The sequence below is a fragment of the Mustela erminea genome, chromosome 13, assembly GCF_009829155.1.
Source record: "Mustela erminea isolate mMusErm1 chromosome 13, mMusErm1.Pri, whole genome shotgun sequence".
In the NCBI taxonomy this organism is placed as follows: domain Eukaryota; kingdom Metazoa; phylum Chordata; class Mammalia; order Carnivora; family Mustelidae; genus Mustela; species Mustela erminea.
In genome coordinates this window covers 86,173,180-86,191,305 of record NC_045626.1, presented here as the reverse complement: position 1 = coordinate 86,191,305, position 18,126 = coordinate 86,173,180, and the positions used below count along the sequence as shown (strand labels likewise).

The 18,126-nt window shown below is 43.5% G+C and overlaps 1 protein-coding gene across 5 annotated transcripts in view; it reads right to left on the bottom strand.

Moving 5' to 3' along the window:
• The window catches only part of CCDC62 (coiled-coil domain containing 62), a 44,290-nt gene extending 29,143 nt beyond the window's left edge, over positions 1-15,147 (bottom strand). For 2 of the 5 annotated variants that reach the window (XM_032310088.1, XM_032310089.1), the window contains exons 1-6: positions 14,914-15,147; positions 12,313-12,505; positions 9,091-9,257; positions 6,844-6,945; positions 4,181-4,352; positions 688-789 (exon numbers count right to left, since the gene is read on the bottom strand). In XM_032310088.1, coding sequence (XP_032165979.1) covers positions 688-789; positions 4,181-4,352; positions 6,844-6,945; positions 9,091-9,257; positions 12,313-12,505; positions 14,914-14,949 — 772 coding nt within the window. In that variant the 5' untranslated portion in view covers positions 14,950-15,147. Of the gene's footprint in view, positions 1-687; positions 790-4,180; positions 4,353-6,843; positions 6,946-9,090; positions 9,258-12,312; positions 12,506-14,234; positions 14,394-14,913 lie in introns of all 5 variants that reach the window. The other 3 variants (XM_032310090.1, XM_032310092.1, XM_032310093.1) reach the window with 2 other exon arrangements.
• Positions 15,148-18,126: the final 2,979 nt, after the last annotated feature.

Below are 18,126 nucleotides of genomic sequence, written 5' to 3'. Positions count from 1 at the left end.
TAATAAAATTTGGCTAGCGGGGACAGAGATAAGATCTATAAATCAGTGATTCTCAACGGGGAGCAGACAGGGAGAGGTCTGAACTTGCAGAAACTAATGGGGTGTGTAAAGGACAGTACGGGAGAATGTGGCTGGGGAGATAAATGTAATTTTTATGTTTATCTGGAAGGGGCCCAAGGCAAACTATTGATACATTTGCGATTTTTAATCATTAAAAAAAATTCATCCTTAACATTACTACTTCAGGTTCATGCTGATAAAACAAAACACATCTGCATTTCTGCAACTGTAATCACAGGTGATCTATTTGCAAAACTGGAAAATTGAATTCCCAGTTTTTACCTAGTATTTGCAAAAGTACAAACATCCTTTCTTCTTCAAATCATAAGCTCCTTCCTTCACGGATTTTTAAGCGCACAGACTACATTTTCAGTGAGAAGTGCAGTCACGCGCTCATGCTAGAAGAGAGGGAAAGTAGCTCCTCATTTTACATGAGAGGAAACAGGGTTAACTGGGAGGCATGCTAACAACTTTAATATTCCCTGCCTGGTCCCGCCTGGTCCCTCCAAGTGTATTTAAAAAGTTACTATTTTGAGAGAGGTGTAATTCCTTTATAGTTGTGCCATAGAACGTTTAGGCTACAATCATAGAACTATTCAATCACTTAAATTAATGATCTAGTTTTACCAGTAAAAACCAGTTCATCATGCAGGCAACTTTTCTCTTGCTTGAGGCGAATGATCTCTTCCCGCTGTTCATTATTTTCTGTTGTCTTTTCATTTAGATCCTCTTCACAAATAGAAGAAAACAAAAGTCCTTTAATAAACACTACTTGCTAGAGGAATATAAACTGTGAGGCCCTCTCAAGCCCTTGGCACCCCAATGTGAAGTTCCTTTGGAGCTGCAGCCGACCTATGTCTCGTATCCAAACCTCGCAGCATCCCTGGCAATGACCTTGTCAGGCTTCCCTACCCCTCACTGGTCTCTCTGCTCAAACCATGCCTCTCCTCTTACCGCCTATTGCCCACAGAGCAATCAGGGCTTTTTTTTTTTGAAGTAAACTCAACCCCCAGTGTGGAGCTCAAACTCACAACCCCAAGATCAAGAGTCACGTGTTCTTCCAACTCAGCCAGCCAGGCGCCCCAGGGCAATCTTTTAAAAGTAAAAAATCTGGGGTGCCTGGGTGGCTCAGTGGGTTAAGCCGCTGCCTTCGGCTCAGGTCATGATCTCAGGGTCCTGGGATCGAGTCCCACGTCGGGTTCTCTGCTCCGCGGGGAGCCTGCTTCCTCCTCTCTCTCTCTCTGCCTGCCTCTCTGCCTACTTGTGATCTCTCTGTGTCAAATGAATAAATAAAATCTTTAAAAAAAAAAAAAAAAGTAAAAAATCTGTGGGATGTCTGGGAGGCTCAGTCTTAAGTTAAGCGGCTACTTTCAGCTCAGGTCATGATCCCAGGGTACTAGGATCAACCCCTGCATCAGGCTCCTTGCTCAGCAGGGAGCCTGCTTCTCCTGCCTGCTTCTCCTGACAAATAAATTTAAAAATCTTAAAAAAAAAAAAAATGCAAAATATCTCCTCATGTCACTTCTCTCCTAAGAGCCCTTCTAACACTCTTAGGATGAAATCCAAATTACCCCTAAGCCCCCAGTGGCCTGGTTTGGCCTGTCACTCTCCCCCTTCTTTTGTTCTGTTCCTTGAACATGGCCCAACCTCAAAACCCACCCAGGGCTTTTGCATTTGCTGTTCCTTCTGCCTGGAAGGCTCTGGGCGCAGATATTCACATGGCTACTTCTGCCTGCCCTCCAAGCTTCTGCTCAAATGTTCTCCTCAAAGTCACCTTCCCAGTCCACCCCAACTGAGTGGATTCCCCTCACTCTCTAGTTCACTGTCCATTACCTTGTTGTCCTTTAAAGAGATAACAGAGTCTGTCCCTGCTGTCAAGGGGTGTATAGTGTGATTATGGTTTTAGATGAAGCTACAAACATAGACAAAACGTATAATTTGCCACAAGTCAGGGCATCATAAGATTTTAGAAGGCTGAGTCTTCTAAATTGACCATAATAAACTTTGGCAATTTCAATAGCAACTCGCTGGCTCGGGGTGTAGGAGTGCTGAAAATCCCGACTGCATCCTGGTCATGTCTGTGCAACGACCTCCCTCACGCCTACGTGCCCTGAACAGAATTGGGGAAGGCTTATTCTGATCCTCCCCGCAGTGCACAGATGGCACCACTTTAGATAACCACCCTCTGACCTCAGCACAACGCCCCCCGTTCTATAAAAGCTGTGGATTAAGGTCTGGACTTGGCGGAGAGTAGCACCAGGATCATGGTCTGTCTGATCCCCCCATCAGTAAGTTACCCTGAATAAAACTCCATGTAAACAGCATAGAGTGGCCTCCTCTGCTTTTCAGTCTCAAAGTGCCTTCTAGGTCTGCAGGGTCCTTAACTGTTCCCCACCCCCAACCTCCTAACAATGAGGTGCCCCATTATGGTCAGAGGCGAGAGCAACTTCCACCAAAACATGACTTTGTCGTTCTAAGGTTGCTTGTTGCACAGTAGGAATCTGTCTCCACGTCTCACACGATGACAACTGACTCTGCCCCATGTGTGGGGAAAGGCCAGAGAAAAGTCGACCTACCTCCATGCCCTCTGCAGGCAAGTGCAAGCTCTTACTGCACCACCTATATCTACGTTCACATGAACAGGACTAACCTATTTGGTAAACCTAGCCTCCCCTTTTTTATAAAATTTCAAGTAACATTACGTAGAAGGAAATGAATCATGGAGTTACTCTGAGAACAAAAATAGAAAAGGAAAATGCAAAAGGAATTTTCAAAAATAGAACATGTGCCAAAAACCACCCTGGCAGGCTGTTAGTGGCGGTCCCTCATCCGTCCCTGCATTCCTCCCAGAGGGACAGATATTTCTCCACTGCCTGACTTGGGGTTTAGCCACATGATGCTTTAGCCAACAGAGGGAGGGTATGTTGGGTCCTTACATGTTTCTGCTTCTCTCTCTTTTTAAAAATCTATCTATCCAGGGGCACCTGGGTGGCTCAGTGGGTTAGAGCCTCTGCCTTCGGCTCAGGTCATGATCCCAGGGTCCTGGGATTGAGCCCCGCATGGGCTCTCTGCTCAGCGGGAAGCCTGCTTCCTCCTCTCTCTCTGCCTGCTTCTCTGCCTACTTGTGATCTCTGTCTGTCAAATAAATAAATAAAATCTTTAAAAAAAAAAAATCTATCCATCCATCTAATTTTAAGTAAGCCCCACATTTGAGGGTGGGCTCCAACTCAACGACCCCGAGATCAAAAGTTGCCCTGCTCTCCCACCTGAGCCAGCCAGGTGCCCCTGCTTCTGCCTTTTGCGGGGCGCTTGGGTGACTCAGTCAGTAAAGAGTCTGTCTTCAGCTCAGGTCACGATCCCAGGGTCTGGGATCAAGCCGGGTGTTGGGCTCCCTGCTCAGTGAAGAGTCTGCTTCTCCCTCTCCCTGTAGGTCCCCCTGCTGGGCTCAATCTCTCTCTCAAATGAATAAAATCTTTTTAAAAAAGATTTTAAAAAGGGGCACCTGGGTGGCTCAGTGGGTTAAGCCTCTGCATTCGGCTTGGGTCGTGATGCCAGGGTCCTGGGATGGAGCCCTGCACCTGGCTCTCTGCTCAGCGGGGAGCCTGCTTCCCTTCTTCTCTCTGCCTGCCTCTCTGCCTCCTTGTGATCTCTGTCTGTGAGGTAAATAAATAAAATCTTAAAATAATTTTCTGGTTTTACCATGGGGGAAAAGTGCCCAGACCAGCCAACTGGCAAGAAGTGAGACACGGGATGCAGAATTGCCCCAGAGCAGCAACTTGGCCGGCCCAAGCGGGATAAGCCAATTCCCCCTGGGCTGATACCTACGCTTATCAGATGCTTCTGGCTGACATGGCACCAAGATGTTGATGCTGACTGTTATGAAGCATAAATTAACAACAGCTAACTGGTACAGCCAAGGAAGCTTATTTTAAAAATATAACCCATTGCACACTTGCCCCAAGTCTGTTATTTACCTCTTATGACATAAAACTGCAGCATTATTCTGTACAAATGAAATGAACATTTCACGGTAGGATCTAAGGCCAGCAACAGGCCTCTCAATCACAAGATGAAGAAATACGCGCCAAGACAAAATGCTGCATTGCTATCTCTTCCTTACCTTTCAGTTTATTGACTTCAACTTTAAGTGTCTTCAGTTTCTGCTTGTAATCTTGCTTTTCTTTCACGATACACGTCTCCACCATCTTCGCATCACGCAAGGCATGCTCTAACAGTTTAAATTTTCCCGAGCAGTCTGCAATGTGGTTGACGGCTTCGATAATATCTTTGTCCTAAGAACCAAATTTGAAGACTGTTCTGTAAGGTTTTTAAGTTTCAACGAATCAGTGTAAGATCTCACTTGTTAAGTCCCCCCATGTGCCAGGTTTTGTTCTAGACACCTTATTGTCGTTACCTAACGGGACCTCATGGGAACTCTCTGAGACGGTATCACCATTCTCCCCGGGTGACGGACGAGTCAAGAGTAAAAGGTCCACTGTTCCGCAAGTAGGTAGGGACGGGGCGCCGATTCGCCCCGAGCGAGCTGGTCCCGCTCACCATGCGTAAACCACCACAGCTTACTGTTTCAGAAAGTTGATAACCACAATGTGATTGCTTAAGAGACTGTAATTGCAGGGGCACCTGGGTGGCTCAGTGGGTTAAGCCTCTGCCTTCGGCTCAGGTCATGATCCCAGGGTCCTGGGATCGAGTCCCGTATCGGGCTCTCTGCTCAGCAGCGAGCCTGCTTCCTCCTCTCTCTCTATCTGCCTGCTTGTGATCTCTGTCTGTCAAATAAATAAATAAAATCTTTATAAAAAAAAAAAAAGAAAGAGAGAGACTGTAATTGCAGTACGAGAGCTGGTGGCCCTCGGAGGGGGCCGACTCTCTGCACTACAGGTAAACCCACAGGCCTCTTTTCCACCCCTTTATTCCAGCTTGTTAAAATGGCAGACGCCAAGAGCGGATTCCCAAACTACCCAAATCAGAACCTCTTATTGTTGAGGGGACTGTTTTAATGACAAAAAAGGCATCTGCTTGTGGAAAATTCAAACAACACCTAGAAATATAAACATACTAAATAAAGGTTCCCTCCCTCCCCCACTCACATGGAATGACTATTATTATAATAACTGTAATACAGAGCAGTTCTCAGAAGCAGGTGTCAGCCCTGCTTAAGGACAGCCGTTTCTCCTGTAGCACCATATGCGCATTCCTAGGGATGCTCATCTCACACCATTTCAATTTACAGGAAAAACAGGGTTGGCAGACCAACGGAACTTCGTGATTAGACTGGTAGCTAGAAAACCCAGGTCCATTTAGTATGCAAACCTGATGAGTCTTTTCCAGCATTTTCATTAGCACTCACAGCCTCACCAGGAGTTTGCCGCAATGGAAACCAGAGTAGTTGGTAAAGCCACTAAATCGGTCACTACCGATTGACTAAAGACAATTCTGTAGAATTTAGTATTTTCTCTTCAATTTTAAGAAAGCTTGCCCATGACCACTTTAAAACATTAAAATGCAGGGGGAAAATCACATAGGAACTGGCATGAGGGTCCCATTATGCCTAAACCATTCCCTATTCACCAGCTGCCAAACACATGTGATAGCAGAAGAGACTGTCAGTCAGTCACTCATCATGGCATGTTAGTGGCTCTATCGACTGCCAGATTGCTAAAAGTTCCTCTCCCCATTAAAAAACAAAGAAACACTAACAAGCAGTCTGATTGTCAATGACTTTATGAGAACTAACACTGGATACCTTGGAAGAAAACAAGTTAATTCGGACATGCTAAACCATGGAGTAAGCCTTGGAGATGAGACCAAAAGTGGAGTCCTGTCTCCTCCTTCGGTGTCTTGGGGACATCATTTTAAACTTGTTTCCCTCATTTCTAAAATGTATCTTACTTTAAAGATTCATTTACTTATTTGAGAAAAAAAGTGTATGTGTGCGTGTGTGTGCAAGTGGGGGGAGGGGCAGAGGGAGAGACCCTTCGAGCAGTCTTCCCACTGACCCTGGAGCCTGACGTGGGGCTCGATTCCCACAACCCACGAGATCATGACCTGAGCCAAAATCAAGTATCAGACGCTCAACTGACTGAGCCACCCAGACACCCCTAATTTTTTCTTTTAAGTTTCTAAGTAATCTCCATATTCGGTGTGGGTCTCAAACCCACAACCCTAAGATCAAGTCACATGCTCTACTACTCTAGCCAGTTACCCCTAAAGTGAGAATTTTATTTTGCTTTATTTTATTTTTAAAGATTCTGTTTGAGGGGCGCCTGGGTGGCTCAGAGGGTTAAGCCTCTGCCTTCAGCTCAGATCATGGTCTCAGGGTCCTGGGATCGAGTCCCGCATCAGGCTCTCTGCTCAACAGGAGTCTGCTTCTTTTTCTCCCTCTGCCTGTCATTTCCTCTGTTTGTGCTCTCTCTTTCTGGGAAATACATAAATAAAATCTTAAAAAAAAAAAAAAAGATTCTGTTTGAGAGTGAGTGAAAGTGAGAGAGATTACAAAGGGAGGGAGAAGTGGACTTGCCGCTGAGCAAGGAGCCCGATGTGGGACCCAATCGCAAGACCCTGGGATCATGAGCTGAGCCGAAGGCAGACACCCAACTGACGGAGCCACCCAGGCGCCCCCAACTAAATAAGAATTTTAGAAGAGACAGTAATGTTGGTAGCGCTACCATCTGATTTGCAAAGGGGCTTGAGGAAGATAATGTATGTGACTACACTTATAAAGCACAAAGTGCCCTGGCAAATGAAGGGATCATTATTTTGAATTACCTTTAGCTTTATCATTGTAGTGAGAGCCTGTTCTCGAGCTTGTAATTGTCCTACCTGGGCAGAAAGTTCCACTAACGTGTTGCTGAGATTTTCGTTTCTAGCCTACAAGGGAACAACACATAAAACACTAACTGAGTCATTTAAAAGCTTTCATTATTTCATTACTACCATTAGCCACAGTCTGTGCTCATTCTGTTTTGTTTTAATGTTCATTTAGTGACAAAGTGGGCCAAGTAAGCAGTCATCAAGAAGAAATACAAATATCTCTCTCCATTACCTCTGGCATCCCCTCCAAGCTTGTTTGCCCTACTGAATCATATTGGTTATGCTTACAAATGTCTATTTCCCAATCTCTTTTATGTTTAACTCTAGGTTGGCAAAAAGGAAAAATTGGATTAGTAAGAAATTTACTTTACTGAAATAAAGTGAACATCTATGTGCGCGCGCACGTGTGTATACATAAAGTGTTTACTCTATGTTGAAAGACCTTCACTTCATACTGGGGTATTCCCATGTATCAGGTTTTTTGCAGGTTTTTCTGTTTTGTTTTGTTTTAACCACAGAACTACGTAAGATATTTACTGGTTGGAAAAATAAGAATAATGAGGCTTTTAAGATAGTATCTTCGTGAAGGAAATTTAAATACATGTTACTAAGTAAAAGAAGCCAATCTGAAAAATCTGTATTCCATATGACTCCAACTATATGACATTCTGAAAAGACGGAACTAAAAAGGTGAGTGGTTCCAGGGGTTGGGAGAGACAAGGATGGAACACAGGATTCTTAGGGTAGTGAAATTACTCTGCACAATACTACAAAGGTGGGCACATGTGATTACGCATTTGTCAAAACCCACAGAATATACAAACCAAGAGTGACCCCTAATGTTAAACTATGACTTTGGGTGACAATGATGTGTTAACAGATTCACTAACTATAACAGATCTACTCCCATGGTGCACAATGTGCATAGTTGGGGGGAGACTGTGTTTGGCGGTGGAGGCGGGGTGTAGAGAAGAAATGTATGCATTCCACTCTGTTTGTGCTGCTCTAAGAAATAAAGTTTATTAATTTAAAAAATAATAAAAATAATAAAAAAATTTTCTTGCTAGGAACTGAATTGCATCCCCCACAAAACGCGTATGTTGAAATCCTAACCCTCAATTTGGTGTTATTTGGAGAAGCTCCTTTGAGAGAGAGTTAGGTGCGAAAGAGGTCATGATGGGATTAGTATCCTTATAAGAAAAGACACCAGAGATCTTGCTCATTCTCTCTCTCATACATTTCCTTGTTTTTTTTTTTTTTAAAGGTAAGCTCTATGTCCAATGTGGGGCTTGAACTCACGACCCCAAGAACAAAAGTCACATGCTCCACTGACTGAGTCAGGCAAGTGCCCCCTACATTTCCATTTTTTTTTAAAGATTTTATTTATTTATTTGACAGACAGAAATCACAAGTAGGCAGAGAGGCAGGTAGAGAGAGAGAGGAGAAAGCAGGCTCCCTGCTGAGCAGAGAGCCGGATGCAGGGCTCGATCCCAGGACGCTGGGATCATGACCTGAGCTGAAGGCAGAAGCTTTAACCCACTGAGCCACCCAGGTGCCCCTACATTTCCATTTTTTAATTCAACATACAAACAGTTTACTTATTTTATAGCTAGAAACTGTCTAGAATAATAGTCTGAAAAAATAAAAAAGGCATTTTATGAAACCAGCGTAATATGCAGGCTAGAACAACAAAAATATGGCTCTGTGCCGCTCATAAAACATGAGTTCAAAAAACACCTGATGACCAGTTAGAAATGAGAAGTGAAAAATTCAGTCTTACAGATTTTATTCCCAATATGCCACTCAAATGACGTAGATACTGTTTATCGTATCAGAGAAGGCACGTTTAGAAAGCATCACGTGAAGCTACCAAAACCCGATGCTATTCGTCTGACTTTGAGAAAGGCTTTCTAAAATAACCCGTTGTTCATAAAGTCATGGATGCTCCTAGCCCAAATGGGCTGACTGTCACAAAGAGTGGTAATGAAGGTCATTTCCCAGACAACACAGCCCTGCGCAGCCAGACAAAGCCGTACAGTCAACACAAACCTTGTGTTCAGATGGATGGACTGACTTACACACACACACACACACACACACACACACACACACACACACTTCAATGGAAACATTTAAATCTAATTTCTTGATAACTTGTAACAGAATTTGGGCTAGCGAAGCTTATCACAAAATAAAACCAACCTCGAGGTCTTCAGAGAGGAGAGAGGAATGGGTTGCCTTTTGAGCCATTTCCTGAAGCTGTAGCTGAGTCTTCTGAAGAACCGCCTGGCATTCAATTTGATTCGATTCAAGGGTTTTTACCTTCTTTGTGAGTGACCTGATTATTTCAGTTCTTTTATGTAGTTCACCTGAGGGAAATGTCATCGATGACTACCTTTTGATCAGACTGGAAGCTAAAATGCATTTTCAAACACACAATTAAAAGGTTAAGTGTGCTAAATAATTTTTTAAAGGATAATTCTTTCTTAAGAATGTATTATGGAATGCACCATACTGGACCCTAGCCAAGAAGCAGAAGAGTCAGCAACCCCGCCCCTGGATGTCACTTCCTAAGCACGATGTCTCCAATTCTCACCTTCCCAACCACAGTCCTGCTAATCATTTGCCTGCTTTTTAATTACAGTGTTGCCACCTATGACCACATCCCTTAAAAGTTCGATTTTAGCCATATATAATTGGGACCATACTCTATGAGTTCTTCCACTGATTCACCCACATTGTTGTACGTGACTGGTATTTGCGCACTGATGTTACTACATGATACCCCATCATAGGACTACACCAAAATGTATTTACTACCACTGGTGGTCACTTGGGTTGTTTCCACTTTGCAGCTGTTATGAACAACACTGCTCTGAATATTCTTATACGTGTATCTTGGTGCATGTTTGCAAGTTTCTCTAGAGGCTTGCTACTCCAATGGGGCCCTTGACCCAGCAGCCTTGACATCACCTGGTTAATCTGTCAGAAAAGCAGGCTCAGGCCCCAGACCTGTTGTATCAGAATCTACATAGTTAAGATCCTTAGAATCACATGTACTCTGAACTGTGCGTATATTCCTAGAAGTGGAAATCCTGGGCCATGACTAGGTGTAACTTTAACTTTACAGGATACTGTCAAATGATTTTCCAAAGTAACTGTACCAACTGACACTCCCACCAGCAGGGAGAGTCTTCCCTTGGCTCCACAACACCCGCTACCTTTACATATACCTGGTAATTTTTGCCAGTGTGAAGCGTAAATGTTATCTCATTGTGGTTTTAATTTGCATTTCCCCAATTATTATGAGAATGAGAATCTTTTTCCTAAGTAGGCTCCATGCTGGGCTTGGAGCTCCAACACAGGGCTTGAACTCATGACCCTGGCATCAAGACCTGAGGTGAAATGAAGAGTCAGATGTTGGGGCGCCTGGGTGGCTCAGTGGGTTAAGCCGCTGCCTTTGGCTCAGGTCATGATCTCAAGGTCCTGGGATTGAGTCCCGCATCGGGCTCTCTGCTCAGCAGGGAGCCTGCTTCCCTCTCTCTCTCTCTGCCTGCCTCTCCATCTACTTGTGATTTCTCTCTGTCCAATAAATAAATAAAATCTAAAAAAAAAAAAGTCAGATGTTTAACCAACTCAGCCACCCAGGCGCCCCTCAAGTTTCTTATTTTAAAACCAGATACTGGGGCGCCTGGGTGGCTCAGTGGGTTAAGCCGCTGCCTTCGGCTCAGGTCATGATCTCAGAGTCCTGGGATCGAGTCCCGCATCGGGCTCTCTGCTCAGCAGTGAGCCTGCTTCCCTCTCTCTCTCTCTGCCTGCCTCTCCATCTACTTGTGATTTCTCTCTGTCAAATAAATAAATAAAATCTTTAAAAAAATAAAAAAAATAAAATAAAACCAGATACTGTTGGCTATGTGCAATGTCATCTTCATTCTTTAACACATTTGTATAAGGTATTATATCACATCTAATATGCGACCGAATCAAATACGATGTGAGTATGTGTGTGGCTGGGTATGGTCAGAGGAAAATCAAATGATCATCAAAGAAATGGAAAACTATGCATATTTAGATGGTCACGTTTACCTAGATGTCCAACAACAGATGAATGGATAAACAAGATATGGCAGACAGTCAGGTTTATAGAATCCTTTGGGTAACAGAAGATAATAAAGGAGGTGCAATGTAGTTATCTATTAAACAGATCTAAAGTTTTCCCTTCTGATACTGATGTCTGGTATTGATGTAGTATCACTAGAACATTCAGACCTTAGGGCAGCACTGATGGGATGACAAAATTAAAATATGGTACAAAGAAAATTTTTGTAAACCATTTTTAAGACTGCTATATTTTTAAGACTATTTTAGATACTTAAGATCAAGTTCAATACCAAAAATTTAAAATCTTTCTATCAGTTCAACAGAAATGGCTAGTCCCATGGCATCTTTATTCATATTCTAGCTCAAAACTAATTTATTTTTCTTTTAAAAAGATTATTTTTAAAAAAGATTATTTATTTATTTGAGAGAGAGAGAATGAGAGAGAGAGCATGAGAGGGGAGAAGTCAGGGAGAGACAGACTCCCCGCTGAGCAGGGAGCCCCATGTGGGACTTAATCCTACAACTCCGGGATTATAACCTGAGTTGAAGGCAGCTGTTTATCAACTGAGCCACACAGGTGCCCTCAAAACTAATTTCGTTCAGATTCACTCTTTTTTTTTTTTTTAAAGATTTTATTTATTTTACAGAGAGAGAGAGAGAGATCACAAGCAGGCAGAGACAGAGGGGGAAGCAGGCTCCCTGCTGCGCAGAGAGCTCCATGTGGGGCTCGATCCCAAGACCCTGGGATCATGACCTGAGCTGAAGGCAGATGCTTAACCCACTGAGCCACCCAGGCGCACCTCAGATTCACTCTTGAGCTCACTCCATACCCTTTCTACATTTAAGCTGTCTGCCCAACTTTAATTCACATTGTGTTTGTTCAACTTTGAGTGTTCATAAAGGCCTCCTACCTTCAATTAAACTAAACTCTAGGGCAGCAGGGACTGTGTTGAGATATTCTTTCTTTCTCTTATCTTTCCTGTGAGCCCCCTTTTTTCCCCTAACATATTTAATATTTAAGTACATTTGTGTCTTGGGTGCCAGGGTGGCAGTTGGTTGAGCATCTGACTCTTGATTTTGGCTCAGGTCATAATCCTGGGGTCCTGAGACTGAGCCCCATGTCGGGCTCCCTGCTCAGTAAGGAGTCTGCCTAAGGATTCTCTCCCTCTCCCTCTGCCTCCTCCCTGCTCGTATGTGTGCTCACTCACTTTCTCAAATAAAAATATTTATTGTAAAATAAATACATCTGTGTCTAACCCATGAGTCCTTTGAATTGGCTGGCATATAGAAGTGTGTAACAGATACTGCTTATATATTTCTGACCCTCTAATTTGCTGCAACGTTCTTCCAAAGTCAACACTTTCTGCCGATCCTCTTCCCATGAAAGAAGTTGTCTCTGATGTACTGTAACCATATCATTGAGCTCTTTATCACGATCTTTTAATTCTCCAATAAGCAACTGCAGCTCTTTCCGTTGTTTCTCGATAGTGGAAATCTCAACTTCTGACCCGATGTTCTAAGCAAAGAAAGTGGTTTTACATCAAAATAAAACTAATCAATAACATAAGTCAACTGAGGCATTTTTTCCAAATAATTTTATCTTCTTTTGCTGCCAATTCAAGGCAGTTAAATTATTTTTTATTCACTGGTTATAACATGGCATCAAAATTGCGTAGATTTAAAACAAGTTCTTGCCTACTGTGCACTCTGCCTCTATAATTTCCTGTCATACCACACATGCCATTCTTAAAAAGTGGGACCGTTTGTAAAACCTTCATTAGCTTATCACAAATAAACTCATTTTGGCATTTTGGTCTTTGCTGTCAACCCATTCCTTGTATTAACAATATTACCCCACACTTTGCCCCAGCAATTCCGGATCAATCAAGTAAAGGAAAACATGAAATAATTACTGTTTGAACGTAAATAAGTCTCATAACATCTAACACATAATCAATCTACCAAGAACAATGTAATACTGTGATCAGTCCAAACTCAACACACCCATTTATATAGGAAAATTTTCAAACCTACACAGAAGACAAGGGAACTATACAATAAACTCTCTTATGTTCAGTACCTAAGTTCTACCATTATCAAGATTCTGTCACGTTTCAATTTTTCCTTTCTCTTTTTGTTGTTAAAAAGAACTCTCACATATTTTGGCATACATCTCTAAAAATGAACACTTTTTATATCACCATGATGCCATTTCATACCTAATAAAATTATCTACAGTGATTCCCTTTATGGATATGTCATTTTTAGCCTTTATTTATTTTTAAAGATTTTATTCATTTATTTGACAGACAGCCATCACAAGTAGGCAGAAAGGCAGGCAGAGAGACAGAGAGAGGAGGAAGCAGCCTCCCTGCTAAGCAGAGAGCCTGATGCAGGGCTCGATCCCCGGACCCTGGGAACATGACCTGAGCTGAAGGGAGAGGTTTAACCCACTGAGCCACCCAGGCGCCCAGCATGTCATTTTAACTAGATCGTGAAGTTGGTCTGACCTAAGTATGAATCCAGAATTTACCACTTTAGCGGCTCTATAACATTGCACAAGTTACTTAAGCTCTCTAAGCCTTGGTTTCCTCACCTTTAAAATGGTAATAACGACACTTGATCTTCTTAGTTGTGTGGATTAAGCAAGATAAATTGTGTAAAGCACTCCGCATTACCTGGCATAGCATAAGCACTCAACAAACATTAGCTATCTTTTTTTTTAAGGAAATGTAAGGAAATATAAGGAAAATAAGGAAAAATACCATTATATTTTTTAAGGAAAAATTTTAGATAACAACTTAAACACGTGAAGAGATACATGGTTTTTCCAAACAGCTATTATTAAGATTGTGAAGCACATTTTGAAATATGGTACTGCTCCTTAGCCAAGAAACAAAGAACTGAAAGTGTTACTTGAAGAATTCTATCTTAAAAATAGTTAAAAGGAGCACCTGGGTGGCTCAGTGCGTTAAGCCTCTGCCTTCAACTGGGGTCATGATCTCAGGGTCCTGGGACTGGCTGGAATGGGCTCAAAGATGGGTGGGGAGCCTGCTTTTCCCTCTCTCTGCCTGCCTCTCTGCCTACTTGTGATTTCTCTCTGTGTAGTAAGTACATAAAATCTTAAAAAAATAAATAAATAAAATAGTAGTTAAAAGTTCACCAGAGGCCCAGGTATATCGTTACTACTTTCTGGAAAATAGGATTTGAAAATAAATAATGACAAATGAATCACAGTTACTCACTAGTAAGCACAAAAAACGGAATTTGGGTCAAGTGATATCAAATCACAAGATTTAAATTCTGGTCTTTGATAAACCATTCATTAATTCACTGGACAAATCCTTGCTGAGCGCCAAGTGGCTGGGGATGCAGTAATGAGCGGGGGGCAAAGAGCACAAGTTCTGGCATAGGAAAACCGGCAACACGTCAAACGTGCAAAAAAAAAAAAAAAAAAAAAAAGAGAGAGAGAGAGAGAAAGAAAAAAAAAGCGCATTTCACCGTACTGATGAATGCCAAGCTCACTTTTCATCGTACACTCATAAATGCAAAGCTCGTTTTCAACCCTTTTTGGGAAAACGGAGTCACGAGCGTGCTCCGCCCCTCGCAGGTTACTATGGAGGAAATTCAGGTCCGGAGCGAGGCGGCGCCGAGAAAAGCCCCCTCCAAACGCCCGGGAGTCGTTACCAAGGGAGCACCTAGTTACTCGTCTCGGCGCCTGGGCCGAACGTCGTTCCTGCTAAGGGCAGGGTGCAGACGCTCCGTTTCTCCTCTTCGTACAGTGTATCGTTTTCCATTTTAAGGAGAAACCGTTCCTTAAAAACCACCCGGGTTCGGCCAGAGTGCTCCCCGTCCCGCGAGGCTCGCTGTCCGCTCGCTCCCGGACGCGCCGGCGGAGACGCGGAGCCCGCGGCGGCCGCTCACCTGGCGCCCGGCGAGGAAGGTCGCCGAAGGGTTCATGGGTGCTTCCTCCGCCCCCGGAGAAAGTCGGTGAGCGCAGGGTCACCTTACAAACGCCATAGGCGCTCCTGCCCGGAGCGGGGGGCGAGCCCCGAACCCCGGAGCCCCGCGCCCTCGGCCAGTCCGAGCAAGCACCCAAACCGCCCGCCCAGAGGAACGCGCCCGCCGGCCCCCGCTACGGCGTCGCCGAGGGGCCAACCCCGGCTCTCGCGAGACCTCAGGTGCGCCGTCCTGGCTCTCGCGCGGGCCGGTCCGGGGGCTGCAGGCTCTGGGAAGGTGTATCTGCGGTAGCGAGGTCCACCAGCCACGGTCAGCAAAGAAACGGCTCTTCACCGCTACCCAGCGAACCAGGGCTTAAATTAAAGGCCGTTCCTGCCCGTCACCCCAGTTTATGACGGTTGACCTGCTCACTTCTCTCCCGATCTCGTCGGCGGGCACTGAGAACGGTGCCTGGCCATTCACACGAATGCCTGGACGGACGCAGACGCCAGCCCCGGGAGTCAGATGCTCGCCAGCCAGCAGACAGCTCGAAACGAACCAACAGATGGCCAGGAGAGGGCGATTTTTAAAAAATTTAATTTAATTTTTAAATTTTTTGGGGGGGGGGGCTCTTGATGAATCTTTTGAATAGCAATGGGAACTTAGACACTTGGTCGTGACAAAATCCACCACATTCTGGGGTGAATCTTTTTTCTCGTGTTATCTCATAGTCACCCTTCTTCCTTTCACTTGTTATACAGGAACTCCACTAAAAAAATGAAACTTAACTACATTCAACCCCTGATCGCCCACCCCCTACCGTTTAACCCATAACCTGGCATTAGTGGCAAGACAGATTACCAAATACGGTGTGATAGTGTTTCACCTTTACTTTGATTATGAATGAGCAAAGCATGTCCTTGTGTTCATAAAGGACAATCTTAAAAAAAGGAAAAATGAACATGTTTTGAGGCTTTACTGATTTGAGTGGCATTTGCCTACTTAGGATAGGGCTCTTGAGGAGAACCAAGACAATGTCTAAGATCTAAAATCAGGAAATTCAATCCTGACTAGTTAAAGGCATCCTATCAGTAGATGACTGTACAGTTAAGTCTTGGTGGAATGAGAAAGATAAAAAGGAATGTGGTTGAATGTCAACTTTCCAGTTAAGGAGCATTTCAATTCAGGTTTCCCAAATTCCACCATTGTTAAAATGTGGTCTTTTTCTACCAGGCAACCACATGCCTAAAACTCTCTAAAAATATGTATACAGGGGTGCCTGGCAAACTGGGTGATCTCAGCGCCTATTATTGATCTCAGGGTCCTGAGTTCAAGTCCCACATCAGGTGTAGAGATTACTTAAAGATATAATCTAAGGGGTGCCTGGGTGGCTTAGTTAAGAGCCTGACTTTGGGCCATGATCTCAGGTTCCTGGGGCAGAGCTCCCTGTTGGGCTCCCTGCTCATCCGGGAGTCCACTTGTTCCTCTGCCTCTCCCTCACAATACCCCATGCACTTTCAAATAAATAAAATATTTCAAATACATAATCTTAAGAAGTACGTGTACAGACAGAAGGTAGTAAGAAATGAGGCTCATTTTATGGGATTATAGTCAGTGAGTAAATAGAATGTGGTGAGAATACAGTGACTAGTTGCATATCAAAAACCTCAGTATTTTAAGTTCACTCACTCCCACAGGTTTTCTTTAAAACAGAAAAGAGGGACTCCTGGGTGGCCTAATCAGCTGAGCATCCCACTCCTGATTTTGGCTCAGGTCATTTTCTCAGGGTCATGAGATCCAGACCCACCTAGGGCTGTGCACTGGCAATGGAACCTGCTTTTAGGATTCTCTCTTCCTCTGCCCCTCCCCTCCTCAAAAAAGTAAATAAGTAAATAAATAAAACAGAAATGACCTTTGAAGTTATCTTTTAAAAATACATAAAATGTTTTACAAAATCTCCAAGACGGGATACCTGGGTGGCTCAGTTAGGAGTCTGCCTTTGGCTAAGGTCATGATTCCAGGGTCCTGGATTCATGCCCCACATTGGGCTCAACCTCAACAGAGGGCCTGCTTCTCCCTCTCCCCCTTCTGCTGTTAAGCACTGACACTGTCAAATATATCAATCTTAAAAAGAAAAAAAAAAACTCCAAGCATTATACTGCTTCTGAATTTACACTTGGGTCTGATGAACTAAACAGACTCATTCCTATCTTCCTACCTTATTTCCAAAGTAATTTTAAAAATAACAAAACCAGGATCTAAATGAGACTTCATCTTTAAAATTGCAATTTATCAATTTTTTAACTAAGAGCAAGAAAGCTATTGAGGTTTTTTTGTTGTTGTTTTTGTTTTTTAAGATTTATTTATGGGGTGCCTGAGTGGCACAGTCAGGTAACCATCTGACTCTTGGTTTTGGCTCAGGTAAAATCTGAGGTCAGATCTGACCCTAGTTCAGGATCCTGAGATGGAGCCCTTTAACAGGATATGCACTCAGCACAGAGTCTGCTTGGTACTCTCTAAAATAAACAGATTTAGAGAGAGAGCAGGAGTAGGAGGGACAGAAGAGCAGAGGGCAGGGAGAGAAATCAAGCCAACTCGGGCGCTGAACGCAGAGACTGATGTGGGGCTGGATCTAAGGACCCTGAGATCATGACCTGAGCCAAAACCAAGCATCTTTACCATGTATTTTATCTTTTTTTTTTTTTTTTAAGATTTTATTGATTTATTTGACAGACAGAGATCACAAGTAGGCAGAGAGGCAAGCAGAGAGAAAGGGGTGGGGAGCAGGCTCCCTGCCGAGCAGAGAGCCCCATGCGGGGCTCAATCCCAGGACCCTGATATCATGACCTGAGCCAAAGGCAGAGGCTTAACCCACTGAGCCACCCAGGCGCCCCTCATGTATTTTATCTTAAGCAACAGCTGATTTACTGAGGCGTCTATGTAGTAACTAAAATGGAATGTAAAATCACTTGTCAGTATCTATTTTTTTAAGAGAAAATACTGCATATCAAAGCTGGGTTTGCATTTAAGTTGCCAGCTTAACTGCGGCAAATCGTTTACAACTATGACATAAGGCTGTTTTAAAGGTTTATACTCTTTTTGCTAAAAATACTAGACTGCAAAAACATTTACGTAATACATAAAGAGAATGTATGAATTAAAGTCAATCCTTGAATTTAGCACATTTTCATCAGGGAT